Source organism: Oryctolagus cuniculus, chromosome 1, assembly GCF_964237555.1.
Source record: "Oryctolagus cuniculus chromosome 1, mOryCun1.1, whole genome shotgun sequence".
Lineage (NCBI taxonomy): Eukaryota > Metazoa > Chordata > Mammalia > Lagomorpha > Leporidae > Oryctolagus > Oryctolagus cuniculus.
In genome coordinates this window covers 215,093,298-215,120,960 of record NC_091432.1, presented here as the reverse complement: position 1 = coordinate 215,120,960, position 27,663 = coordinate 215,093,298, and the positions used below count along the sequence as shown (strand labels likewise).

The 27,663-nt window shown below is 47.8% G+C and overlaps 1 protein-coding gene across 1 annotated transcript; it reads right to left on the bottom strand.

Moving 5' to 3' along the window:
• Nucleotides 1–1,924: 1,924 nt before the first annotated feature.
• On the bottom strand, nucleotides 1,925–16,307 carry ZNF483 (zinc finger protein 483). Its single transcript, XM_008254691.4, has 6 exons — nucleotides 16,220–16,307; nucleotides 12,958–13,454; nucleotides 10,513–10,583; nucleotides 7,618–7,744; nucleotides 7,143–7,238; nucleotides 1,925–3,497 (listed from the first exon to the last, which is right to left on the bottom strand). Exons 2-6 carry the CDS (start codon nucleotides 13,379–13,381, stop codon nucleotides 1,954–1,956), a joined length of 2,262 nt encoding a protein of 753 aa, XP_008252913.2. The 5' UTR covers nucleotides 13,382–13,454; nucleotides 16,220–16,307; the 3' UTR covers nucleotides 1,925–1,953.
• Nucleotides 16,308–27,663: the final 11,356 nt, after the last annotated feature.

The window sequence follows — 27,663 nt, the reverse complement described above, 5'->3', positions numbered from 1 at the left end:
CTTTCTAAAATTTCATCCTTTTAGGAAAAAAGGAAAAACTTAAACCAGGTTGTATTTTCAAATAAAAATATGTTTAGCCAGTGTGAATGATTTTCCTTAAACCATATTCCTGTCATGGCTAAGGTTCTTGGTTGGTCCATTTAGCAGCAACTCTGCAGATCCAGTCCAGTATCTGCAACTGCAAATTGGGGTAGGGGAGTGGGAAGAGTACCCGCAAGAAGCCAAAAACCTTATCCAGAGGTAGCATTTCAAGCCAAAACACACTACGTCACAGCCAGCGTTCCGGAGTTGAGTTCAGCATTAAGGGTCTCTTCACTTTCCATAAGCTAAGAGGTCACTGAGCTCTTAGCTCCCATGTAGGAGTGGCTCCTCATAGGAGCTGCCTTAAATTTCAACATTAGGAACTTATTTCTGTGCCACTGTTGAATGAAGGGATTCTTCCAGAACCTTAGGACCTGAGCCACAAACCTAAGTCACTCAGTCCTTAGTTCCTTTTGCAGTTAGAAATTATTCACATTCTACCAATGAAATTTATCAGGAATAATCCACCAGTACCCGTACATTCCGTTCCTCTGAGTTCTAACACAACAGAAAATTCAACTGAAGACCTACTCTGTACATATCAACTCTCTACTCTCCCTGAATGTTACTTCCATCCATGGGGTCACCTTGGACTTTAATGGATATAATGCTCCAGATGGTGTGGATCCTACTATCCAGTGTCTACAAAGGGAACGTGGGTTGTATATGAGCAATTCCCCATGTAAAGGTGGCTCCCCCACTCAGGACCAGCTGAGTGCTCCATAGAAATAGGGGCCCAGCATCGTAAGCCTTTAATGTTTTAAGAAAGCACTGTTTCTTTTAAACATTAAATTCCCTAACTTTTCAGTAGTGATAACAAAATACACACACACACACACACACAACCATTTGCACCAACTATACCATGCCACAACGTCCAATCTTACTCAACCTAACAGCAGCCTGTGACCTCTGCCACACAGAATGCTTACTCTGCAACTGCAGGAAGCTACACTTGCTACATGAAAAACTGTAAAAATAGAACTCTGTTTTGTAAAATAAAATCCATGCAGAGCAGCTGTATTTGGCATGTTTCTCTCTCCCCACCCCCAGTCTATTTTACTAAGGCTGTTACCCTCATGGCTCAGGTGGCTCAGGGGTAAACTCTCTGGATTCCCATTCCTCTAGGCAATGCCCGGAAGAAAAAGAGGTTGGGGTACTCTGTCCACACCCTGAATGCAAAGCTGACTGAGCTTCCCAGACCTGTTCCCACTGACAGCTTCTTGAGATGCCTGTACCAAGGATTCAAAAAGTATACTGTGTCCTAGAGAATCTAGAAGCCCAACATCCTGAACAAGAACACTTTTATCGACTAGAAAATTCCAGTGAATTCAAAACGCTTAGCTTATTTCTACCACTTCAGAGAATATCAGAGACCAAAAAGAAAACTTAGCCATTGTTAGTGCCACCCCTTCATTCTACTGGTCAAGAAACCACAATTCAGAAAGGCCAAATGATCTGTCCAAAGAGCTCCAAGGTGGCTCAGCAAACTTGGGGCAGAATGCGGGTGATTCTGAGTATAATCAGGGTCTGTTTCCATCATATCGCAGGGCAGAGGAAGGGGAATTAGGAGAAGGAATTAATCTGAGGAATAAAGAGCTTTTCAGATCCGTTTGGCCTCTTAGAATCATCTCACATCACATATTAATTTCTGTACTTTCCACGCAGCTTTCCTGATCCTAGTGACATCCATGAAAATAAGAGGGATAGACAGGGCAAAGAATACTTTTCCCTAGCTGCCCACGCAACAACATAGCAGCTCCTGATCCATGTCACCGTGCTCTCCGTCTCAGGTTTTTCATAAGGAGCAATTTGGACTCAACCCCCACCCCCCCACCCCCACCTCACCCCTACAGTATGACATTCTCAGAATTAATCTGAAGCATGAAACACCCGGTGTCTGATCAGGCCCGAATTACTCTTAAATATCTTGTCGCATTTCGTGCACTCGTAGTCTTTGGTCCTGGTATGGATTTTCACGTGTTCCACGAGGATTGAGCTGCGACTGAAGGTGGCTCCACAGAAGTCACACTCGTAGGGCTTCTCTCCGGTGTGAACTCGGTAATGTTCATTGAGAGAGGAACTCTGGCTGAAGGATTTCCCGCATTCTTTGCACTTATAAGGTTTGACGCCAGTGTGAATTCTCTGATGACGGCTAAGCAGGGAGTGGGTGGGGAAGGCCTTCTCACACTGGCTGCACTTGTAGGGTTTTTCTCCCGCATGAAGTCTTTGATGATAAATGACAGAGGTAAAATGGCTAAAAGTCATCCCACAGTCATTACACAAATAGGGCTTCTCTCCAGTATGAATCCTCTGATGCCGGGTGAGGCAAGAATTCTGTCTAAAGGCTTTGCCACACTCATCACACTTGTAGGGCTTCTCTCCAGTATGGATTCTCTGATGTTTAGAAAGGGATGAGCTGTGACTGAAAGATTTTCCACAATCGTTACATTTGTAGGGTTTTTCCCCGGTGTGAATCCGCTGATGTTGAATAAGAGATGAGCTATCACTAAAGGGCCTGCCACAGTCTTTACATTTATAGGGTTTCTCTCCCGTGTGAATTCTCTGATGTTTAATGAGGTGGGCAGTGAGGGTGAAACCTTTTCCACAGTCATCGCATTTGAATGGTTTGTCTTCGCTGGGAGCAGATGGTGCGGGCGATGAGCTATCGCTGTCAGCTTTTCTACATTCCTTACACAAATAAGACTTTTCTGCAGGGGGGATTCTCGGGGAGTGGTTCTTGGGGAGCAAGGCACGGTGCACGAAGGTTTTTCCACACTTACTACACTGGTGAGTGTTCTTTGCCTTCTCGGTTCCTTCCTTCTTATTCAGCGCTGTATCTGGATGTAACGCTTTCCGACATTTTTCACAGATACAAGAGCTTCTTCTCTCGGAACGGGACGCGCTTTGGGTGAAGGCTATCCCACACAGATTACACTTCCGGGACTTGGTCCCCAGGTAAATTTTCTGCCGTTTCTGATGTTCCGTAAGAGAGGAGGCGCGACTTCCGCCCTGCCCGCCTTCCCTGTGCTTGCGCGACTTTTCTCCAGCATGTTCTTTGCGACTCAGGACGAGGTCGGAGTGGAAGCTGAAGGGCTTCTTGCCTTCGCTGGCCTTCCGAGACTTCTTCTTCAAGTAGACTCTCAGGTGCTTAATGATTTCCAAAGTCCGTTTCAAGGTGTTCCCGCAGGGGCTCTTGTCTGAGTCGTCACCCTTTCTGCCTCTCCTATTTTTCTTTTGTGCGGCTTTTCCTTTGGAAGATCCTTGATCCTTGTCTGAGCTGCCATAACGTTTCTGGAATTCTGCCGTCAAGTCACGCCCGCCGTCCCTGAAGGCACTTTCTATTATCTGATCTACAGTCAGTTCTTCCATCAGAACATCAGATACCTCCGGGGACTCACTGCTGGGCTCACACCCTAGAAGGAAAAACAAACAGAACATTTTCTGTTTATGGGAAAGAAGCTGCTGTTCTCTGGAAGGAAACAGGAGTACAGGCAGTAATGTCTGGACATTATTCCATACAATAGAACATGGGATGCAGTACAGGCATCCTTTTCAGTCCTATACCATATTTTTGTTTTTTAAAATAAGATGTATTTATTTATTTGAAAGTCCAAGTTACAGAGAGGGAGAAGAAGAGACACAGAGAGATCTTCCATCCACTAGTTCACTCTCTAAATGGATGCAATGGCCAGGGCTGTGCCAGGATGAAGAGAGGAGCCTGGAGCTTTTTGGGGGTCTCCCACGTGGGTGCAAGGGTCCAGAGACCTGGGTTATCCTTCACTGCTTTCCCAGACACATTAGCAGGGAGCTGGATCGGAAGTGGAGCAGTAGGGATTTGAACCAGCACCCATATGGGATGCCTGTACCACAGCTGTGCTGCAGCGTCAGCCCTGAGCCCAATACCGTATTTCCCCTCCTCAAAAAAGAGAAATACCACTAACTTTATAGAAAACACTAATCACATTGTAAATACCCAATATCATGTATACAAGACTTTCAAAAGGTATCACAATTGGGCTCTATCAACCTTACAAATACCCTATCTCCTACAGAAATTTCCATCCCATTCTTTCGGCTGTAATACTTCCTACTCCCTAGACTAAAATCCCAAGGCACCCTCATTATCATACACCAGTATAAATGTGACAGGCTTGGGCTTCAAGTTCTACAATCTCTCTCCAATACCACACTCTTCTCTGACTGTGCTCTTTCCAGAATTTTGAAAGCATTTATTAGCCACATCACTCATCCTGGCTTTTAATCTGAAGGTCACCTTTCACTTAAATAAAATTAATTTTTAATAGACAACTATAAAATACAAAAATCATTCCAAATCTTATCACAAAATGATACTTTCCTCTAAAAATGTTTCTAAGTAGTTTAGAATAGAAAAAGTGTATGTGTAAAATGTTTATAATCATTTCCCACCTCACTGGTAATTCTTCATAAAAATGATTTTAATCAATTGCATGATAACCCATCGTGTAGATGTATGGTTTAGTGCTTCCCTCATTGACTGTATTTCAAATAATTAAAATTTCCTCGGAAGAGTCTTACTGAGCCAAAGGTAGAAAGTTCCACTAACTTCTCACGCTATATATGGAACAAAAGCACCTGGCAGGGCACTGGCACTGTGGCGCAGCAGGTAAAGCCACTACCTGCAGCACTGGCAGGGTACCGGTTCGAGTCCCAGCTGCTCCACTTCCAATCCAGCTCTCTGCTATGGCCTGGGAAAGCAGTAGAAGATGGCCAAGTACTTGGGCCCCTGCACCCACGAGGGAGACCCAGAAGAAGCCCCTGGCTCCTGGCTTTGGATTGGCTCAGCTCCAGCTGTTGCGGCCATCTGGGGAGTAAACTAGCAGATAGGAGACTTCTCTCTCTCCCTCTGTGCCTCTCCTCTCTGTAACTCTACCTTTCTTAAAAAAAAAAAAAAAAAAAAAGTACCTGAGAAACCACTGATCAAATGATGTTGAAGTCTACAAATCTGATTCATAACCAACAGCACTGTTGCTTTAAATGTGCACTTCACTGTTCATTAGTGAAGTTTTTTTCATGTCCACAAACTATTTAAATGTTTAATTTTTCCATTTATCTATTCAAGTACTTTGCCCATTTTCCCTAACATTCTTAGTATTCCTTACTGATTTGTATGAGTTTTTTTTTTTTTTTATAAATTATGACTATTGACTGTTTTGTCTGTGAAAAACTTCCCTCCAGTTTGTTGTAAATGATTCTTTAAACAAGTTGTACATTTATAGCATGCTTCTTTCACATAAGCATCTTGGGGGAGGGACATAAGTTTACACCACCATTGTTGCTAGAATTACTCAAAAACACTTTTAGAATTCATTTTTGGGGGCCAGCTCTGTGACGTAGCACATCATCCACCATCTGCAGTGCCAGCATCCCCTATGGGCACTGCTTTGAGTCCTGGCTGCTCTACTTCTGATCCAGCTCCCTGCTAATGCACCTGGGAGAGCAGTGGAGGATGGCCCAAGTCCTTGGGCCCCTGTACCCATGTGAGAGACCCAGAACAAGCTCCTGGGTCCAGGCTTTGCATCGGCCCAGCTCTGGCCATTGCAGCCATTTGGGGAGTGAACCAGTGGATGGAAGACCTCTGTCTTTGGTTCGCCCTCTCTCTCTGTCTGTAACTCTGCCTCTCAAACAAATAAATAAATCTTTAAAAAAATAAAAAATAGAATCTATTTTTTGAATTACTCTTCAAAATATTACTTGTACATTTATTTATGTAATTATACAAAAAACAGCTGATAGATGGGCTAAAATGAATGGTTTAGAAGATGGAGGAGAGCTGAGTGGATTATTCTTTTTCTCTTTTAAAATAAAGACATTGATAAAGTTCATAATCTATTATTTTTAAAATATAAATTTAATAATTTATTGTTAAATTTTAAGGAGATACTGGGAAGGAGAAAGAAAAATAGATCCTGTCCCTCAAAGATAACCAGTGTTAACGTAAATATTTTTCAAGTCTTAAACCCCAGATGTATCTATATATTTACACATGGACACTTACAAGGAGGTTTCATAAAGTTCACATGTAATGTGCGCTATCCTTCAATGCTACTTTTCCATGCATATTTTTCCCACTTTAACAACATTAGAATTACTATATATGCTGCCCACGGGCATATTCTTACTTGTCCAAGACTCAAATCAAATGCTAAGTGCATCCTTGTGCCTATAAACAGATGCGCCTTGATTTGGGTTACAACCCCATATACTTACTCTAAGTTAAAAATATCATTCAATCAAAAACATATTCAGTACATCTGATCTCTTGAACACCCTAGCTTGGCCACACAGGACACAGGTGAGTCCGGGTCGTTTCTCCTTGAGAGCGCACCAGTGATAGAGAGTGTGGCTCGTTGCACTGCCCAGCGCTGAGAGGATAGCACCATCTATCACCAGCCCAGGAAGAGATCAAAACTCAAAATTCAATGTGCAGTTCATGCTCTATGTGTATCACTTGCCCAACGCTGTTAAGTCAAACAAAGCGTAAGTCAAACCATGGTTAAGCCAGGGACTGCCACACTCCCACAGCTCCTTATCTGTGCCATTATTACAGCGTGCATCAATTACTAACATTTTTGGTTTCCATATTCATCCAGGGAGACTCAGGCAGGACTTGTCTGCGACCCAGGACTCTTCTGACAGGTGAGCCGGCCCAGGGCTCCTTTCTGGCTTGCCCTATACTTTCTTAGAAGTGCACTTCACTTAAAGCCTCTACAACCTTCCTTCCATCCTGCCCTCATCCAGAGGCAAGATGTGCACAGGACAGCCTCCCCCATTTCTTCCAGCTCCCATATTCCTCCCAATAAATCTTTTGCATGGCTGAAAATCATGTTGGTATCTACTTCTCAGGGGATCCCAACCAGTAGTCTTCCCTGTTAACATGAACATCCCAAGAAGGCAAGGTCTCTATTCCAATGACCTCTCTATTACAGCATCTGACACACCCAGCACTTCAAAGGCTCTTCCCAACCCCCTTGGTAGCCACCTCTTTTCACCTCCTTGTCCACCTTTCACCAACTCACCTGGTCTGGAGCCTTTTGAGATTTCTTTTTCCAGCTGCCTCGGCAACTCAACCCACTTTAGATGGGAAACCAACTCTATTTTGGAAACCGGAGAGCCTGCTCATGGAGAAAAGAATGGAAAATGGCTGTTGATGCACAAAGACATCCCAGCAGACACACACAGCCTCTGGTTTTCCAGGGAAGATGAAAGATATCATCACATACACAGACATCAATCCTAGAATTCAAGGAGCAAATGGGGGAAGGCATGATATTGATCATAGCAAAATGATGCTCCACATTGCCAATGCACAACGTGTACACATGCTGCAGAATAGTAATTTGGTAGGAAGCATTTTTCAGATAGGTCACATCAGTAACCTTTGGGTGGGCAGCCACAACAAATGGAAGTACTTCACAGAGCACTTATCTTGCAGTAATAAATAGGGGATCGAAGGACTCCGCTGAGGTGACAGATCACGAAGATGACTTTTACCCAGGAATTCCAGGTCCCTGAGGTTCTCCAGCAGCACCTCCTTGTACAGCTCTCTCTGAAAAGGCTCCAGCTTCTTCCACTCGCCTCTGGAAAAGCTCACGGCCACGTCCTTGAAAGTTATGGGTTCCTACAGCACCAGACACAATCCTTTTTCATTGCAGCATTCCCAAGTAGACCCAAAAGATTCAGAGGAGGATAGAAAATAATATCTTTGCTTTAAAAAAAAAAATGTATTTGCGGGGCAAAGAGACAGCCACTGGGTCTGCTAGTTCACTCCCCAAATGCCAAGGCAGGGCCAGGCTAAAGTCAAGAACTCAGTCCAGGTCTCCCTTGTGGGTAGCAGGCACAGAACTACTGCAGCCCCCACTGCACTAGCAAGAAGCACATTAGTAGGAAGCCAGAATCAGGTGCAGAACCAGGACTCAAACTCAGGCATTCCAATATGGTACGTACGAGTTCCAACCAATTTCTTAACTATTTGCCCAAACACGTGCCCCCAAAATAACCACTTTGATAGTATTCCAGGGGCCAGTACTGTGGTGCAGTAGGTAAAGCCATTGCCTGCAGCACCAGCATCCCATATGGGCACAGGTTCAAGTCCTGGCTGCTCCACTTCCAATCCACTTTTCTGCTTTTGGCCTGGGAAAGCAGCAGATCACCCTAGTCTTTGGGCCCCTGCACCCAATGTGGAAGGCACAGAAGAAGCTCCTGGCTTCGGATTGGCCCAGCTCCAGCTGTTGCGGCTATTTGGAGAGTGAACCAGCAGATGGAAGATATCTCTCTCTCTCTCTGTGTCTCTCCCTCTCTCTTTCTTTCTAATTCTGCCTTTCAAATCAAACAAAATAAACCTTAAAAAAAGAGAGAGAATGCTATAGCAAGCTATGGTTGCAAGAGCTACAGAACAAGGATTCTACATAAACTCTGCTTTTGCCAATCAGTTTCTGGTGTTATTCAGTACATAAGAATCCTCTAAAATATTCAACACTGATCAAGTTCACCCTAAACACACTGATTTCTAGGAGGAAAATAAAAATATTCAATTATATCCCCAAACCCAAATTTGCAGAAGCCATGGCAAGCCTAGCATAGATAATAACACAAAACAATAATATCAGCAGCTACCTCTCAAAATTTAACTTCCAGGTAATGCACAGCAATTATTTTTTATTACATTCAAAGAAAACAGGTTCAGTATCATACACACACTTGGCAAACTGCTCCACAGTTACAAACAAGTATGTGACTCAATCAATACTTTCTACAGCGCCATCTGCAGGGAGTTTTGAGGCAGTACAGCACAGTGGCCGCCCACATTTGGGAGAGCTTCCTATGGGCCCTGTAACAAGCTATCATAAGTTGGGGCTTAACAAGTTGATTGACAGTTCTGGAGGCCAGAACCCCTCAAGGGGCTGGTAGGGCTGCGTTCCCTTCAGAGGTCTGGGAGAGACTCCATTCCGCGGCCCTCTTAGCTTCTGCTGGCTGCCAGCATTGTGGGGTGCCCCGGCTGCTGCCGTCACCCTCTTCTCATCGCCCTCTTCTCTTTGTGTGTTCCTCTCTCTCTGCCTCCCTAATCACATTACCTGGGATGGCATTTAAGGTCTACCCACATAGTCCATGTAACTTCTTCATGTTAAAGTCCTTCCAAGGGGTCGGCACTGTTGTATAGCATGTTAAGCCTCTGTCTGCAACACAGGCATCCGCTATGGGCGTTGATTCCAGTCCTGGCTGCTCCACTTCTGATACAGCTCCCTGCTGATGGCCTGGGAAAGCAGCAGAGGATGGCCCAAGTGCTTGGGCCCCTGCACCCACCTGGGAGACCTGGAAGAAGCTCCTGGCTCCTGGCTTTGGTCTAGCCCAGTTCCAGCCATTGTGGCCATTTGGGAAGTCAATCAGCAGATGGAAGACATCTCTCTGTCTGTAATTCTGCCTCTCAAATAAATAAATAAATATTTTAAAAAATTCTTTTGAAAAATGTTCTGAGGCAAAAAGACAGAGAACGCGCTCCCACCTGCAGGGTCACTCCCCAGTGGCCCACAATGGCTGGGACTGGGCTGGGCTGAAGCCTGCAGTGGGAGCTCTATCCTTGTTTCCCTCATGGGTGGCAGGGACCCAAATACCTGAGCCATCTCTGCTGCCTCTCAGGGTCAGCATCAGCAGGAAGCTGGGAATCAGGAACTGGAATTGGGTGTCCTAATGGACATCAGCTCAATCGTTAGGCCAATGCCCGCCCCTTAAAGCCTTTAATCACACTGGCAAAAAGTTCTCTCTTCCAAAGAAAGCAGCGTTCACAGGTTCTGGGGTTAGGAAAGAGACATACTGTTGGGAGTCATTATTGGCTCAGCAGAGTACCATCACTCACTGTTAGGAATAAGAATTTTTTCCCTAACTGGTAATTATTGGTATATAGGATTTGTAAGCAGCTGCACTTCCTAGCTATTCTGCAAGCTTTGGTATACACTCAATAGGTTCTGTGAGTGTCCCATAATGAACAATCATATTATATGCATTTGCTTCTTATATATCAATACTGACAGCTCTGTTCCCTTACAGTACTGGTTAGACTATTCAGAAGACAGTAATAGCTGTGTCTTAACCTTTTACAGGCATTTTAAGGAATGCTTTTTTATCTTCCAGCACTAACTGGAGATATTCCTTATCACACTAAGGAAATGCAATTTACTCCATTTCCACCTGACTAATTTTATCAGGGGCGATTGTTAGATTTCCATAAATGGTTTTCTTTGGAGTCAGACTTGTGACGTATTTGTGAAGTGAAATAAACAGCATGTGAGAAAGGAGCCGTATGTCCTTTGATGACTTTTACCCTTCCATGCTCAGTAAGAGCCCGGTTCAGTGTTCACGTAACCAGCAAGGTCAAGGAAGAAGGCAACTTGCCTGTGACTCAGCAACTGTTTTATCTTCTGAGGTCTCCTCTCGGCCAGCAGCAGCATCTTGAGAGATGGGGTCTGCGAAGCAGGGAGAAAGAGTCTGGTCTTTCAGATGGATTCTTTTTGGGGGCAGGGGGACCCCTTATGAATATTGATGAGGTTAACAGGACAAAGCCCAAGTCCGTTTCTGCCACACACAGAAGTCCTCTGGGTCCCCAAATGTTGGGGTCCTCCCTCACAGGCCAAGCGGGGAATCCCACTCTAGATTCTCCACTGGACAGCAGCCAGGGGCTCTCTAATTCAGCGAGCAAGCCAGGATGCACTCTCCCTAGAGGGAGCTTCCGGTCTCACAGGTTGAGGGCTCGGTCCCAAGGCTGCCCTCAGACAATGGTCAGAATGCCAGGTCTCCAAAGCTTCCAGCCAGCTCACCAGATATCAGGGTTCCCACGCCTCCCTCCTCGGGTCTGAACAATTTGCTAGGACCAGGGAATATCTGACTTCCGTTTATCAGTTTCTTACCAAGAATATTTTTAAAGGATCTGGCTGGAGAGACAGGGACAGAGCAAGGCACGTGGCAGGGTGCAGGGATGCAGGACCGGCGCCCTCAGCAGGTGCACCATCCTCCAGGAACGTCCCTGTCTTCTGCTACCCGGAAGCTCCCTGAACCCTTTATTTGTTATTTTCTTTTTAAAATGCGGCTTCATACCCGGCATAGCTGATTCAGGCAACGGGTGATCAGCTCATCCTGCAACCCCCTTCCTCCCTCCCAGAGGTGAGTAAGCAACAGGATGGCTCCCCAGCCCCCCAGCCCCCATACCTTGTGGCAATCCAGAGACTTCCCCAAAAATCTCCTCATTAACAAACTCAGGTGTGACTGCAACAGACTTGTTATAAATAACAAAAAGGCTGTCTTAAGGTTGCAGACGGGCACAAAAGGCCAAATAGTTTAACAAAAAGACACCACTGCTCAGGGACTGGTCACAAAGTTTCCTATCAAAACTCAGGCCTTTGCCTTTTCCTTACCCTGTTAAAAAAAATGCACTGGTGCCCTGCCTTCCATAAACCCTCAGTTTAAACACATTTAATTTGCACAATAATGAGTTTTTAAGCATTTCTAGTTTATAAGCTGTATTAAGGTGGACCAGCATAATCCTTTTATCTAGTAATTTGTTTTCTTCATGGTCCCGTGAGTTAAGAGTCACTCACTCAACACCGCTTGCTGAATGGCAGCACCCAGCAGGTCTCAAATCCGACTCCACCTGCGCACCTGCCAGCAGATTTTCAAGAACCTGGACTCACATAAACTCAGCGCGGTGAGAATCCTCGCCCAGATGTCAACAGCTCTTTTACAAAGCAGGGAAAACTATTTTTCTTTTTAAATCCTTCTCTATCTTCTTGTCAAGAGGATTTTAGGCTGCTTTCTTGATTAGACTGTCAGTAAGATGAGTAAAAATTAAATAAAAAATTAAAACCAAGTAACCAAAGAGAAAAGAAGCATTCATTCCATGAAACTGCTCCACGCTGCAGAATGCTACCAACCAATTCTTTATTTCTGGGTCTCTACACAGTGGCCCTGATTGGAGAAAAGCGCTAGGTTGTTGTGACAGGCAAATCAGGGGGTGGGAAACTACAATTTCAGACACACCGATTATCTGTGAGGTCACAGATGAAGTCTTTGGAGGTGGCACACTGCTTCCCTATCCATCTGCCCTGGGGTAAATGACATGTTCCAAATACCTGGAGGGAGTCTCTGTAACAGATTTCAGGATTTTTCTAAAAGCTGACCTCATTCCCTCCAGGGGCTATCAATCCTATAAGTGCTTACATCAACATTTTATAATGCTATCATTATGGTCAGTTCAGAGTTTCTACTATCTATATAATATTCACGATAATGTAATTGTCAAAAACAACTCAGCTGTTCCTCCACTGGGCCAGGGAACTGTATGACAACACAGGGGGCCTGCTGGTTCCATGTAGAGATTTAAAATGCAAATTTCATGAAATACTCAGTTATCTATTTGCACTGCCTGCCTTTCATGTGTTGAACCTGAGGTACAAAACATTTCCTTCATCGGATACTGGAGAGCCCTGCTCCAGCATCGTGTGAGTACACACCCCAGAGCTGGAGGCTGGGGACCAGCAGGTGAACCGCTCCTGCTCCAGTCACCTTCCCAGATAACTTCCTCCAAAGAGCGAGGGAAAGACACAAAGATTTTTTGTGTACACTTTCTCTGATTGGCAGAACTATAGAAAAAAAGGTACCCCCTCTGACCCATCAAAATCTGACACTTCTTCTAGGTTAGAGAGCTCGCCAAGATCACAGTTGACTGTGTGGGCTGATTCAAATTCAGTCCCAGGTCCAAAGCTTAAGAGTCCTCTTTAACAACAAATTGCTTTCTCTTGCGTTTCTCCCACCTCCTCCCTCCCTCCCTCCCTCCGCAAACCTCACCTTTCTTTTCTTCCAGCGCTTGGGTCAAATCCTCTATGAGGGTCACCACCTCCTCACTACTCCCAGGATGCTGTGACTTTACCCAGATCCTCATCTCCCCCGGCAAGACAGTCAGGAACTGCTCAAACACCAGAAGCTCTAAGATCTCTTCTTTCGTGTGGATGTCTGGTCTCAGCCACTGAGTGCAGAGCTCCCAGAGCTGACTCAAGGCCTTCCTGGGTCCGGCCGCTTCCGAGTAACAAAACCACCTGAACCTCTGTCTGAAAGACTCTGCCTCTCTTAAGAGAGCTTCTTGACCCCCAGCGGGATCCATGCTTAGGACCTTGTTGTGTGTACCGGAGGCCGTGGTTTGAGGGTCTGGGGAGACGGCTGTCATCTTGTTCAAGGGCACGGCAGCTGGCACTGTGGGAGTCCAGGAATACATGGAGCGCCGGTACTGTCCACCAACAGGCACTGCACACAAGGGCTCCTGCGATCGGTTTATAGACTTGCAGAAGCTGTCAGGAAGAAAGAGAAAACACGAACTAAGTGAAAACAAATTGTTCTGTATCCTAAACACCTTGTTCCTGGTTTAAAGATACATACTTCTATCTAGGGACCAGCCTTGTGGTGCAGGCAGTTAAGCCGCTGCCTCCAACGCTGGCAGCCCAACTGAGTGCAGTTGGAGTTCCAGCTGCTCCACTTGTGATCCAGCTTCCTGCTAATACTCCTGAGAAAGCAGCAGAAGATGATCTCAGTGCTTAGGCCCCTGCACCCACATGGGAGACCTGGAAGAGGCTCTTGGCTTCAGTCTGGCCCTGCCCCTGCCATTGAAGCCCTTTGGGGAGTGAACCAGCAGATGGAGGATCTCTCTGTCTCTATCTCTCCCTCTCTGTAACTCTGCTTTTCAAATAAATAAAAATCTTTAAAATATATATGTAGTTATATCTCCAAGTACATGTGTTCATATATCCCTATAACATTGTAACTAACAGGACAATTTTCCTTATAGGTCAAAAGCCGAGGAGTTATCCAAGGATAATTAAAGGAACCCTTCACGGGAACAGTCACTTCAGACTGACCACTGCTCCTCCCAAGCAACACCCATGAGAAGACTCCTTACTGAGGCCACTGTTGTGGTGCAGCAGGTGAAGCAGCTGCCTGATATATCAGCAACCCATACGGGCACCGGTTCAAGTCCCAGCTGCCCTCCTCCCAATCCAGCTCCCTGCTAATGTGCCTGGGAAAGCAGCAGAAGATGGCCCAAGTGTGTGGGTCCCTGCCACCCACACGGGAGACCAGGATGGAGTGCCACACTCCTGGGTTCAGCCTGGCCTAGCCCTAGGAATTGTGGTCATCTGAGGAATGAACCAGTAGATAGATCTCTGTCTCTTTCTCCCCACCTCCCCTCTGTAACTCTGCCTATTCAAATAAATCTTAAAAAAAAAAAAAAAAAGACTATTATAAGAGATCCAGGCAGAAACCCCCTTTTTTCTCCTATGAAACATTTATTTCCTTTGAAACCTCCAGAACCGTACCAGAAAAATCTCAAAGACAGGGATGGGGGTTTTGGGGGGTCACTACATAAAAAATCCAAAGGCAATAAACCAACAGATGAAAAACACCTGCTGCTATCTTCAGCCATCAGATGGAACAACTTCACATTAAATAGATTTTTTTGCAGAAATCATAATTTACACTTGTCAATATACATGAGTAGGTCCACAAATGATTAGAATGATCTGAAGACGTGACAGGACAAATTAAAAAGAAGGAAGGAAGGAAGGAAGGAAGGAAGGAAGGAAGGAAGGAAGGATGGATGCAGGTTAGAGTCCACAGAAATGTGTGAGGCAGTCGGTGGGGGGGGGGGAAGCTGCAGACCCCCAGAAGGGACCAGGGAAGAGGAAGAGCCATCACCACAATTGCGAGCACAAACCCATTTGAAAACCCTGCCCTGGGGGAACAGCCACACAGTTCCCATCTGTGGCTCAACGCAGAAGCGCGATAGCACATCCGACTACCAGGTTTCCTCCCCTCGTTACTCTGCACATCACAAACAGGCACGTTCTGTGGAGTTTTGTTCTCCCCCCACAAGAAGCTCAACAGCATGGGCCACGGAGGCTGCTGGGCTGCAGGCTTCACTGGGGCCTCAGGCTGCAGTGAAAGGATTCCTTGTAATGTGGAAAAAAAAAAATCCCACCACTTGCCTGCTTAGCATCCCTCACTGCCCGCCACCCCCCAGCCCTGTAGAGGAAAGCGGGTGCAGAGGCCCCGCGCCTGGTGATCTGGAGACACTGGCCGGACACCCTCACCTCCGAGCCCTGGCTACCTGATTGACACCACCCCCCGGTTCCCACACTCTCTATAGGCGCGGGGCCTGTGCGCCAGGGCCATTCTCTCTCCTGGGAATGCCGCCTCCTCTCCCTCTCCTACCAAACTTCTATGCATTCTTTAAAACTTGACTCCTTTCAACTGTCACTTCTTGTCTGCAGCTCTCTTTGATCCCAAAGAGCTCCTTTGCACACGGCCTGCCCTGTGTTGCAGGCATTCAGTCACTCATTCTACAAATGACTGAGCATCCACAATGAGCTGCGAATGGGGCACTGCGGGGACAGGCGCGCGCACAGATCAGCAGGGTCTCGCTCCTTGATTGACACTGCCAATCACGTACTGATAATTCCCCATCTCCCAGCACGGAGCCAGGCACACAGCATGCATGACGTCATATGCTCCTCTACTAAATCTGGCGGCCACCAGGGACCTGGCGCCGTGCTGGGTACCTGGGGCTCCGTGGTGACTAAGACGCTAGCCTCTGTCTCCCAGGCTCGGAGAAAATGTGACGCAGGCAGAGGTTCCCAACCCGAGGCAGAATGGGAGAGGGCGCTCGTGCCCCAAAGGGGTTATCTGGCCAAGCCCGCACACATGTTTGGGGGATCACGACCCGGGAAACAGGGAGCTACTAGTCTCCAAGGAGACGAAGCCAGGGATGCTGCGAAACATCAGCGCAAAAACAGGACGGTCACACACACCCCTTCCAACACGCAGCGAGGAACGATCCCGCCCAAAAGAGCGCCGAAGTGGCGAGCCCCGAGAGCAGGGAGCCACGGCGGGAGGCAGGGAGAGCTCGGTCCCGCAGCGGGGGCCACACCTCCCACCGCCGCCGCCGCCGCCGTTGCCTCGCACGGCCGGCTCTGCGCTCAGCCCCCATCCCGCACCAGGGGCGCGCTGAGCGCCGGCGCCCCGGCTGCGCCACCCAAACCTGGGGGTCTGGGACGACCGATACCTGCACCAGCATCCGCAGCCAGCAGCCGCGCCACCGCAATGAGCTTCCAGAAGCGGGGTCCCGCAGCGCTGCGCGCGCAAGCCGCCGAGATCGGCTGCGCCTGCGCACAGGCGCCGAACTACCATTCCCGGGATGCGCTCGCCGCGCTGTGCCCAAGTCCTGCGTTTTCCATAGGCTCCCTCCGGGCGTGGGGAGCACGGTTGCCGGGCAGCGGCTGGTGGGCTTGGCTGCAGAATTATTGCTGCGCCAGAGGCCTGGAGGCCCCGAGCCCGCTTAGATTTTCAGATCCGTGCAGTTCACTCTCCTGGGTAACCTCGAACCTTCGCTGTCCCTCTGCCATTCCCTGCAACGCAAGGTGGAGAGATCCGTGCAGCCGCCCATTAGCGGTGTAGTGTGCTTGCCATATAATCAGTGCAAACGCCGACTTCCACTCCGTCCACCATGGTCCACCCTCATGCCTCGCCGGGATGGTTGCAATATCTTGTTTTTCCTTGGTCACTGCTTAGTGACTGTCTTTCCCCCTAGACTATCAATGCCACAAAGATAAGGATTTCATCTGGATTGTTTTATGATGTATCGCCAGGCTTGGAAACAGCACCTGGCACACCGCAGGCACTCAACAGGTACTTGTTGAAAACAGAAATGAGTGCTTGCCTGGATTTCGGGGCAGGGATGGGGGACAGCAAGAAGAGGGCTGAGGAGCTCTGGGGGATTTTTTTGACGGGGCCTCAGGACGGCGTGACTCTTGGGGCGTGAAGCTGGGAAGCCAAGACATTCCAGACTGAAGGAGCAGGGGGAGTCAAGGCCTTGAGACTTCAGAAGGGGCTAGCTCAGCTCAGCGGGCGCTGGCGGGCAGGCTTTGCGGTGCAGCGGGTTAGGCAGGCATCTGCAGCGCCAGCAGCCCCGAGGAGCACCGGTTTTCGGTGGGTGCCCTTGCGGCCATTTGAGGAACGAGCCAGTGGATGGAAGATCACTCTGCCTCTCCCTCTCTCTATAACTCTGCCTTTCACATAAAATTTAAAAATCTTAAAAAAAAAATTTAACAAAAAAACCACAGCGGGTCCCCGAGTTCCTCTTAGAGGTAGCAAGGCAAGCCGAGGCAGCAGCTCCGCGTGGCAGTCAAGGAAACAACGTGGCTGGGTTTGCTACAGGAGTCAAGATCCTGCTTGGGATGCCTGCATCCCATATCCGGGTGCCTGCGTTCCAACCCTGATTCCGGTCTCCACTCCAGCTTCTTGACAATGCACACTCTAGGCGGCAGCATGCGTGGCGGGTGGCTCAAGTAACTGGGTACCTGCCACCCATGTGGAAGACCTGGATTGAGTTCCAGGCTCCTGGCTTTGGCCTGGCACAGTCTGTGCTGTGGTGGGCTTTGGATAGCATGTGAGGTCTCTCTCTGCCTTTCAAATAAAAATAAATGATCCAATAAATAACCTTTCTCCCCCCCGCCCCCCGCCCTTTAAAGAAATATCCCAGGGGTCGGCGCTGTGGCACAGTGGGTTAATACCCTGGCCTGAGATGGGCGCCGCGGCTCACTAGGCTAATCCTCCGCCTAGCGGCACCGGCACACCGGGTTCTAGTCCCGGTTGGGGCGCCGGATTCTGTCCCGGTTGCCCCTCTTCCAGGCCAGCTCTCTGCTGTGGCCAGGGAGTGCAGTGGAGGATGGCCCAGGTGCTTGGGCCCTGCACCCCATGGGAGACCAGGAAAAGCACCTGGCTCCTGGCTCCTGCCATCTGATCAGCGCAGTGCGCCGGCCGCAGTGTGCCGGCCGCAGCACGCTGGCCGCGGCGGCCATTGGAGGGTGAACCAACGGCAAAAGGAAGACCTTTCTCTCTGTCTCTCTCTCTCACTGTCCACTCTGCCTGTCAAAAAAAAAAAAAAATACCCTGGCCTGAAGCACCGGCATCCCATATGGGCACTGGTTCAAGACCCGGCTGCTCCACTTCTGATCCAGCTCTCTGCTATGGCCTGGGAACACAGTAGAAGATGACCCAAGTCCTTGGGCCCCTGCACCTGGGTGGGAAACTCTGAAGAAGCTCCTGGCCTTGGTTCAGTACAGCTCTGGCCCTTGCGGCCATCTGGGGACTGAACCATCTGATGGAAGACCTCTCTCTCTCTCTGCCTCTCCTCTCTCTGTATAATTCTGACTTTCAAATAAATAAATACATCTTAAAAAAAAAAAGAAATATACCAGTCCCAGGTCCAAATACAAATTATTGGGGGGAAATAAATTAAAAAATAAATAAAAACAAGCAAAAAATGCAAACTTTTTTTTGCTCTACCCATCTCACCTTTGGCTGGCTGAAGATGGAAAGGGCATTAGGAAGAAGTTGGAGAAGCAGAGGAACATGACCTGTCCATTGGTTTAGTATTTTGCCCAGGCAAGGCAAAGCCACCTGAATTAGTGGTTCTCAAACTTCAGTCTACCTTAGAGTCACCTAGTGTTCTTGGTTTGAACATGGATTTTGAGACTCTCAAGCCCTCCCCTCCCTAACCTGTTCTAGGGAGGTGATCCTTGAACTACAATTTGAGAAACACTGTGCTCATTGAAATACTAACTCAATGAAATTCTACATAGGGATAAATTCCAAGAAAGAATGTCATCTTCTTGGATCTGGTAAGGCAAACTATAACTTAAAAAAAAAGAGACCTATTTATTTATTTCAAAGGTATAAATACAGAGAGAGAAGGAGAGAGTGAGAGAGCAGAGAGCAACAGAGAGCCATCTATCTGCTGGTTTACTCCCCAAATGTCTGCAACAGTTGGGGCTGGGCCATGCTGAAGGATGAACCAGGAGCTTCTTCCAGGTCTCCCACATGGGTGCAGGGGTCCAAGGACTGGGGCCATCCTCAGCTACTGTCCCAGGCACATTAGCAGGGAGCTGGATCAGAAGTGGAGCAGCTAGGACTTGAACCAGTACCCATATGGGATGCCAGCACTGCAGACAGAGGCTAAGCCTTCTATGCCACAGCACCGGCCCCAATCACTTTTGAGTAAAAGAAAGCATCACGATAAAGACTAGTGGATCATGCATTTGGTTAGGAAACAAAAATTACAAATAATTGGTTTCTAGCCGGCGCCACGGCTCAATAGGCTAATCCTCCGCCTAGCGGCGCCGGCACACCGGGTTCTAGTCCTGGTCGGGGCGCCGGATTCTGTCCCGGTTGCCCCTCTTCCAGGCCAGCTCTCTGCTGTGGCCAGGGAGTGCAGTGGAGGATGGCCCAGGTGCTTGGGGCCCTGCGCCCCATGGGAGACCAGGAGAAGCACCTGACTCCTGCCTTTGGATCAGCGCAGTGCACCGGCTGCAGTGCGCCAGCCGCGGCGGCCATTGGAGGGTGAACCAACGGCAAAGGAAGACCTTTCTCTCTGTCTCTCTCTCTCACTGTCCACTCTGCCTGTCAAAAAACAAACAAACAAACAAAAAACCCAAATAATTGGTTTCAGTTGTAAGCAACCTGCTAGACTCTCTCACCAGGATTAGCATACTTAAAAATAATTAAACTAATAGGCCATATTGTCTACTTGGTTGTTAACTGTTCTATGTCAGCATGGAAAGTATAGTGGAAAGAGGTGAGGCTGGAGGTAAAAAAGACTTCTGTTAGGAGTTTATTGCAATAATCCAGTTGGGATGATGGTGGCATGACATGAGCTAAATGATGATGGAGTTGTATTAAGAGATGGCAGTGGTGGGATTTAGTGATTTATTGCAAATATTAATGGTAGGAACAAAGAAAAGATCAAAGTTTGTGCACTATGTCACAGATTACATTTTATAATGAGAGTTGCACCAATATAATCCTATTTCACAAGTCTTTTTTTTTTTCCATCTGGCAGATAAAATTTATATCCACACTATTTCCCCTTCTTGGGACATTTCTTCCACCCTGCTTTACACTGGGGCCAGGGACACCTACACTCCACCTCCTGCTCTGTGTCACAGAGCCACCAGGCATCCTACAGCTGACCACGACCCAGTGTGTCCCCCTGCAAACCCATCCTCTCCCCTTGCTGGCTGAGAAACCTGCTCAGAGGGGCCCGCAGTCCCCTGCCAGTGGCAATGAAGCTCTGCAGAGCTGGGCAGGGGTGGCAGAGGCAAGGAGATAGATTCAGCCAGGCCACTTCCCCATTTCAGCAGCATCCGGAGTCACGCATGGCAGCCAGGGCTCTGGGCTCCAAGGCCATCACCCAGCTTCTTGGCTTCGAAGAAGCTGTTTGGGTGCAGCATCTGCCAGACACTTAGGGCCACAAGAATGCGGGTCTGTAGGACGGATGGCCACAGCACCGGCTGGCTGGGCTCTCACTGGTCTGTCGGAAGCGCTCCGCTCGCCAAGGCTGGTCCTCCTGCTCCTTGTGGATCCGTGCCATCTGCTCCACCAGCTGCTGCGTGCGCAGACGCAGCTGGCTCAGCTCGCCCTGATTGGCAAATTCCACACAGTCCTAGGTGTGCGCACGCAACTGTGCGTCCGAGTGGCCCACAGGACTCCAGGAAGATGCAGATTCGCTGCTCCCTGGGAGACTGCGAGGTGAAGCTGCAGCTGAGGCCCCTACTGGCGAACCAGAAGGGACTTTGTCCGCCTGAACATCAACAAGTAGCTCCACAGGACGGAGGGCTGGTCTTTTCCCACGGTGCCCTCAGGGATCTCCTGGTGAGGCACTTCCTCTCCAGCTTGCGGGAGGTTGCCTGCGCCCGCGCGGCCCTCAGCATGCCAGTGGCAGCTGCAGGGCCACCCAGGGGTCCCCACACCCACACGAGGCGCGGACTACAACTCCTGCACAAGTTCTGTAATGCTGACATATCTCCATTAAGAGGGAGCGTTCACCCATCAGGCAGGGCTCCGAAACAGAAGAGGTTCGGAGAACTCTGCAGTGTGGTCAGGCAAATCCATAGACAGAAGATAAATGGAGGGGCCAGTGCTGTGGCACAGCGGGTTAAAGCCCTGGCCTGCAACACCAGCACCCACTATGGGTGCAGGTTCCAGTCCTGACTGCTCCAGTTCCGATCCAGCTCCCTGCTAATGCCCCTGGGAAAGCAGCGGAGGATGGTTCAAATCCTCCAATCTCTGCACCTGAGACTGATCTGCTTATTAATGTTTCCAAAATGAATAAGCTGTGTGGGTTCTTGCCACTTATTCAGAGAATTCTAAATACTGATCCAAATAGATCAGGTCAGTTTTTAAGCTTTTTATTTAGTGAGAGAAATGCATAGGAGAGCAAAGGCTTTAAAAAGGAAAAAAAAAAAAGTCCGGAAATGCAGTTGGGGTCCGTACCAAGCAGAGAGCAGGCCAAGAGCCACGTGCAGTGAGCGTTTGGTTATAAGCAGCCAGGAGCAGCTTAGCACGAGCAGTGAAGCGAAGGTAAAGAGAGCGCGGGCACCCCAAAGGCGCAGGGTATCAAGGGGATCCAGGGCAGTGAGAGAAAGTAAGGGCGGGGCTCACCGTGTTCCAGGCATTTCATCCACTTCCAAAGGGGAGTGGTTAATTAGTCTGATTGGCAGGCGGGCATACAGAGGTGGTTAGGTAGGGGCATGAGATCACAGAGGGGCGTGGTGAAGGCGTGGTCTTCCAGCTCACAAATCTATTCTAATTTATCCTATCTGCCTGCCCACATCAAACCCACGTGGGAGACCTGGAAGAAGCTCCTGGCTCCTGATTTCGGGTTGGCTCAACTCTGGCTCCCTCTCTTTCTCTCTGTAATTCTGTTTTTCAAATAAATAAAATAAATCTTTTAAACATGGAGATATTAAAAATTTAATTTTTTTAAAAAATGGAAATGGTTCAGACGCAGCATGATTGGTTACACCTCTACCTTTGCCTTATTTGGGCACAGTCTGAACAGTCGGCAGCCTGTGATTGGCTGAAGCTTGACTGCTATGATTGGCTGAATCTCAGCTGTTTGTTAGAAAAGCATGCTCCTGATTTGGTTTTCAGTCTGTTTCCCTTCCAAGCTAGGTATCCGTTTCTTCCATAGGGATTCTGGATGTGGAAATGACCGCAAGCCAAATTAAGTTGAACTGTGGGTTCTGTGAAGCTGTTAAGGCTGTAGGGAGTACAACTGCTCAACGGGTGCCAGGGGCCCCCATGGAGAGTGTGAGGGTGGTCACGAGAGGCAGGGACACCTGGGAGGATGCACAGAAGCATGGGGTTTCTAACAGAGACAGGAATAGCACACCGCCTCTGGTGCAGCCAGGACAGGTAGAGAGACAAAGAAGCTCCTAGCCTGGGTACGTTCAGTCTGGGTTCTGGCAATAAAAATAACTGTCTGTTGGTGTCAGTAGTATAGTTTGAAAGAAAAAATATTAGTACTGTTTGCCTTTAACTCTCGCTTGTCTCATCGGTTCCCATCCAGTTCCAAAGCTAACCTGGGCAGAGGCACAGGGTGGCTCTCTGGGTGGGCTTTGGAATTAAATAATTCTGGGAGGCCCCAGACTCCCCATGAAACATGCTGGGTGCTCGTATTGTCCTTACTTCCCCTGAGTCTCCTCCCCAGCTGCGTGACCCAGGCATCGATTCCTGTGCTGACATTGTGGGCACCAGCTCTCCCCCAGGTTCATTTGGAGACACAAGACAAGGACAAATGATTTTCTAAGTATGTTGACCTTATCTTGTCCTTGTTGCCTTAGAGATGTTCACCTTTGCCTTGGACTTAGCTGGGTGTGTTTCTATTTGCTTTACAACCTGGCTGTTATCTTTACTGATAATCTTTGTTCTTCTGCATCATATCTCTTATTCCAAGGCATCCATTTTTTTTAAAAGATTTATTTATTTATTTGAAAGTCAGAGTTATACACAGAGAGAACGAGAGGCAGAGAGAGAGAGAGAGAGAGAGAGAGAGAGAGGTCTTCCATCCACTGGTTTACTCCCTAGATGGCCACAACGGCTGGAGCTGCGCCAATCCAAAGCCAGGAGCCAGGAGCTTCTTCTAGGTCTCCCACGCAGGTGCAGAGGCCCAAGGACTTGGGCCGTCTTCTACTAAGGCATCCACTTTTAAAGTCAGTGCAGGTGGGGGATAAAATGTGGGAAGGGAGGAGGTGGGCAGTATTGTGATATAGCAGATTAAGCCACTGCCTGCATTGCCAGTATCCCATATGGGCGCTGGTTTGAAAACCAGCTGCTCCACTTCCAATCCAGCTCCCTGCTAATGCACCTGGGAAAGCAGTGGAATAAAGGCCCAAGTGCTTGCACCCACATGGGAGACCTAGAAGAAGCTCCAGGCTCCTGGCTTCAGCCTAGCACAGTCCCTGACATTTTGGCTCTTTGGGAAGTGAACCAGCAGATAGATGATCTCTTTTTATGTCTCTCCCTCTCTGTCTCTGTAACTCTGACTTTGAAATAAATAAAAATAAACCTTAAAAAAAAAGTAGCTTGGGGGGAAGATGATAATAATGCTTGTCTAGACAACTCAACCCATTCAATACCGCATCTTGGGTTTTCCCTAGCCTCTAAACCTATTCTTCTGTTTTGACTAGTGGTATTACCTACTCTGTCTGCTCTCCACACTTGGAACCTTGGGACTTTGGGAATGGTTTCCTTCTCTGGATCGCTATATCCTGTCTTGAACAGCATCTTGAATTTGGAATCCAGCCTTCTGTTCCTTTCACCTGGAAATTGCTAAAATTTGTTGGCTTCCGCTTGTCCTTTGTGTCCATTCATATTTATTAAATATCCGAGTACACAGAGGAGTGTGGTATGACAGTTTAAGGCAGTTGGACACCAACAGTCAAGACCAAAAAGTGAATCACGATGGATTGTTTAGCTCTGTTGTCTCATAAAATGAAACATTCAAGTTTTCCTGACATTCGAACTTTTTCCTGGCACTGCATTTTGGGCAAAGCTCTTCCTTGGGTAAGGACATTGGAAACGTAATGATCAAATTCTTCAAATGGATTTTTTTAAAAAAAGAAACATAAAGAATGTCACTGAAGCAAAACAGATCTGAGAATCTGAGCAAAAGCCTGAGGCAAAGCCCTACCTCCAGCAGAGTGCAGCTGGCTGAGCTCAAAGGAACTGAGCACTGGGCCCTGGTCTGCAGTGAGTTTGAGTTTCAGAAAACACTATAACCACAGCCGAATTTATTTAGTGGAACGTAGCAGAACACATCACTAGCCTATGTACTGTTTTTTTTTTTTTTTAAGATTTATTTATTTATTTGAAAGTCAGCGATATACAGAGAAAGGAGAGGCAGAGAGAGAGAGAGAAGTCTTTCATCTGATGGTTCACTCCCCAGTTGGCAGCAACGGCCAGAGCTGCGCCGATCTGAAGCTGGGAGCCAGGAGCTTCTTCCGGGTCTCCAAGGACTTGGGCCATCTTCTGCTTTCCCAGGCCATAGCAGAGAGCTGGATGGGAAGTAGAGCAGCCGGGTCTTGAACCAGTGCCCATATGGGATGCAGGCACTTCAGGCCAGGGTGTTAATCTGTTGCGCTACAGTGCCGTCCCCTATGTACTGTTAAAACACAAAAAAAATTTTAAGCTTTTTTTTTAAATATTTATTTATTTGAAAGAGTTACACAGAGAGAGGAGGAGAAGCAGAGAGAGACAGAGAGAGAGAGAGAGGTCTTCCATCCACTGGTTCACTCCCTAATTGGCCGCAATGGCCCAGAGCTGTGCCAATTCAAAGCCAGGAGCCAGGAGCTTCTTGCAGGTCTTCAAGGACTTGGGCCATTTTCTGCTTTCCCAGGCCATAGCAGAGAGCTGGATGGGAAGTAGAGCAGGTGGGACTCGAACCGGTGCCCATATGGGATGCTGGGACTGCAGGCAGCAGGTTTACCCACTACACCACAGCACCGGCCCCTGAAAGACAAAATTACAACAAATCTAATTTGCAAAGCATTTTCCTAAAACTTATTTTTTTGAGAGGCAGAAAGACACACAGAGGAACGAACACACACACACACACACATACACACACACACAAGTGGAGGGGGGACCTCCCATTTACTGATTCATTTTCCAAATGCCTGGCCTGGGCCTGGTGGGCCAGAGCTGAAGCTGGGAGCCAGAAACTCAATCTAGATCTTCCGTGTGGGTGGTAGCAATTGTATGACTTGAGCAGTCATTGCTGCTTCCCAGGGTTTACATTAGCAGGAAGCTGGAGTCAGGTACTGAACCAGGTGTCAAACCCACCCGACACTCTGATATGGGACATGGACATCTTAACTGCTAGGCTAAAGTTTGTAGATCCTAACTGACATTATTTGCAACTCAATAATCAGGCAGCTGTTGGCACCAAAATTAGTTCAGAATGCCCTGCCCTAGAACATGGGCCACTTAGATGGAGAGGCAGAGCAATGGAAGTGATGTATAAAAACAGGAAGTGATTTACAAAAACAGCTTAACAGATGACAGCTTGTGTTTGTCTTGTTTGAGCATGGTTTGAACAGGTGGCCATGGTGCTTGGCTGAGACTCAGATAGTTGTTACAAGAAAAGGTTACAGTCTGTTTACTCAACAGTAGGTTATAGTTCACTTTGTGCTGAGAAACCTTTAAACCAAACTTAAAATATATGGAGGCAGCTTTAGGCCAAAGTTAACAGTTCCATTCTGCCTGTCTTAATAGCAGTTGTCTCAAAAACACTTTTGATGGGTATAATCTGTTCAAGGCTGAGTTCTCTGACAAACGCCTCAAGGTAAAACATTCTGTGATTGTGATTGTGGAAATGCAGTGTACTGGAGTAGACTTGTGGTTCGGCAGGTTAAGGCATTGCTTGGGATGCCCACATGCCATATCAGAGTGCTGGTTCAAGTCCTAGCTTCTCTGCTTATGATACAACATTTCTGCTAATGGGCTACCTGGGAAGGCAGCAGATTATGGCCCAAAGACTTGAGTCCCTATCACCCATGTGGGAGACTCAGGCAGACTTCTGGTCTCCTGGCTTCAGTGTGGCCAAGCCCTGGTTGTTGTGGGAGGACATTTGGGGAGTGAACAAGTTAATGGAAAAATCTCTCTCTGTTTCTCTCCCTCTGTGTGTCACTCTGCCTGTCCAATAAAAAAGTAAATAAATCTTAAAAAGAAAAAAAGGGGGGACCAGTGCTGTGGCATAATGGGTAAAGCTGCCGCCTGCAGTTCTGGCATCCCATATGGGCACAGGTTCAAGTCCCGGCTGCTCCGCTTCTCATCCAGCTCTCTGTTATGGCCTGGGAAGGCAGTAGAAGATGGCCCAAGTCCCTGGACCCCTGCACCCATGTGGGAGACCTGGAAGAAACTGCTGGCTCCTGGCTTCAGATTGGCACAGCTCTGGCTGTTGCGGCCAGTTGGGGAGTGAACCAGCTGACAGAAGACCTCTCTCTCTCTCTCTCTCTCTCTCTCTCTCTCTCCTTCTTTCTCTCCCTCTCCCTCTCCCTCTCCTTCTCCCTGTGTAACTCTAACACTCTAACTTTCAAATAAATAAGTAAATCTTTAAAAATAAATAAATCTTAAAAAGAAAAAAAAAAAGGCCAGTGCTGTGGTGTAGCAGGTAAACCCACCGCGTGCAGTGCCGGCATCCCATATGGGCACCGGTTCAAGTCCCAGCTGCTCCACTTCTGATCCAGCTCTCTGCTGTGGCCTGGGAAAGCAGTAGAAGATGGCCCAAGTGCTTGGGCCCCTGCACCCATGTGGGAGACTGGGAAGAAGCTCCTGACTCCTGACTTTGGATCAGTGCAGCTCTGGCCATTGTGGCCAATTGGGGAGTGAACCAGTGGATGAAAGACCTCTCTCTGCCTCTGCCTCTCTGTAATTATACCTTTCAAATAAACAAATAAATCTTAAAAAAAAAAAAAAAGAAATCCACAGTATGCCAAATCTATAGTGTACCAAATGATCAAGTGGCAAAGTTGAGTTTCTGTTATGAGCATCTTGGCTACAACGACCTATACCCAGTAATATGAATCCTCACTCCCACACACCCTTTTAACACTTCAAGTTTGTGTAGTCCTTTCTTGGTTACCAGATGACCCTTCTTCTCCTGTATTTCTCTGGTTCAGCGATTCTGCTTATCCACGCACAAGCCCTTAAGTATGCCGGGAAAGAGGTGCAGTTACTACTATCTGAGATAAATAAATCAACCAACAAACATACATGTAGTCTATAGGACGAATAGCTGAGGATAGTGTTTGCTGCATGTGTTGTATGCAGTAGTATGTTTCTTCCTCACAACAAATCTATGAGGTGGGTGCTATTGTTATTCCATTTCACCTATGAGGAAATTGAGGCAGAGAGGTTAGATGACTCACCCAAGGTTGTTCAGCTAGCTAGCGCTGGACAACTAATAGAGTGACAGAATTGGGGTTCCAATAGCGCCTGCACCTGTGACCCATGTATACACAATATCAGGGCATGATTTTTTTTAAGGTCTATCTTTTTTTTTTTTTTTTTTTGACAGGCAGAGTGGACAGTGAGAGAGACAGAGAGAAAGGTCTTCCTTTGCCATTGGTTCACCCTCCAGTGGCTGCCGCGGCCGGCACGCTGCGG

Bases quoted from the DNA above. Each gene is read 5' to 3' on its own strand.
- ZNF483 (XM_008254691.4), bottom strand. From the start codon at position 13,381: ATGTATTCCTGGACTCCCACAGTGCCAGCTGCCGTGCCCTTGAACAAG. The intron at 7,745-10,512 runs GCAAGTTGCCTT...CTGGTGCTGTAG, and splicing joins AAACAGTTGCTGAGTCACAG to GAACCCATAACTTTCAAGGA. The intron at 3,498-7,142 runs GTGAGTTGGTGA...TTTTCCTTCTAG, and splicing joins CTCAAAAGGCTCCAGACCAG to GGTGTGAGCCCAGCAGTGAG.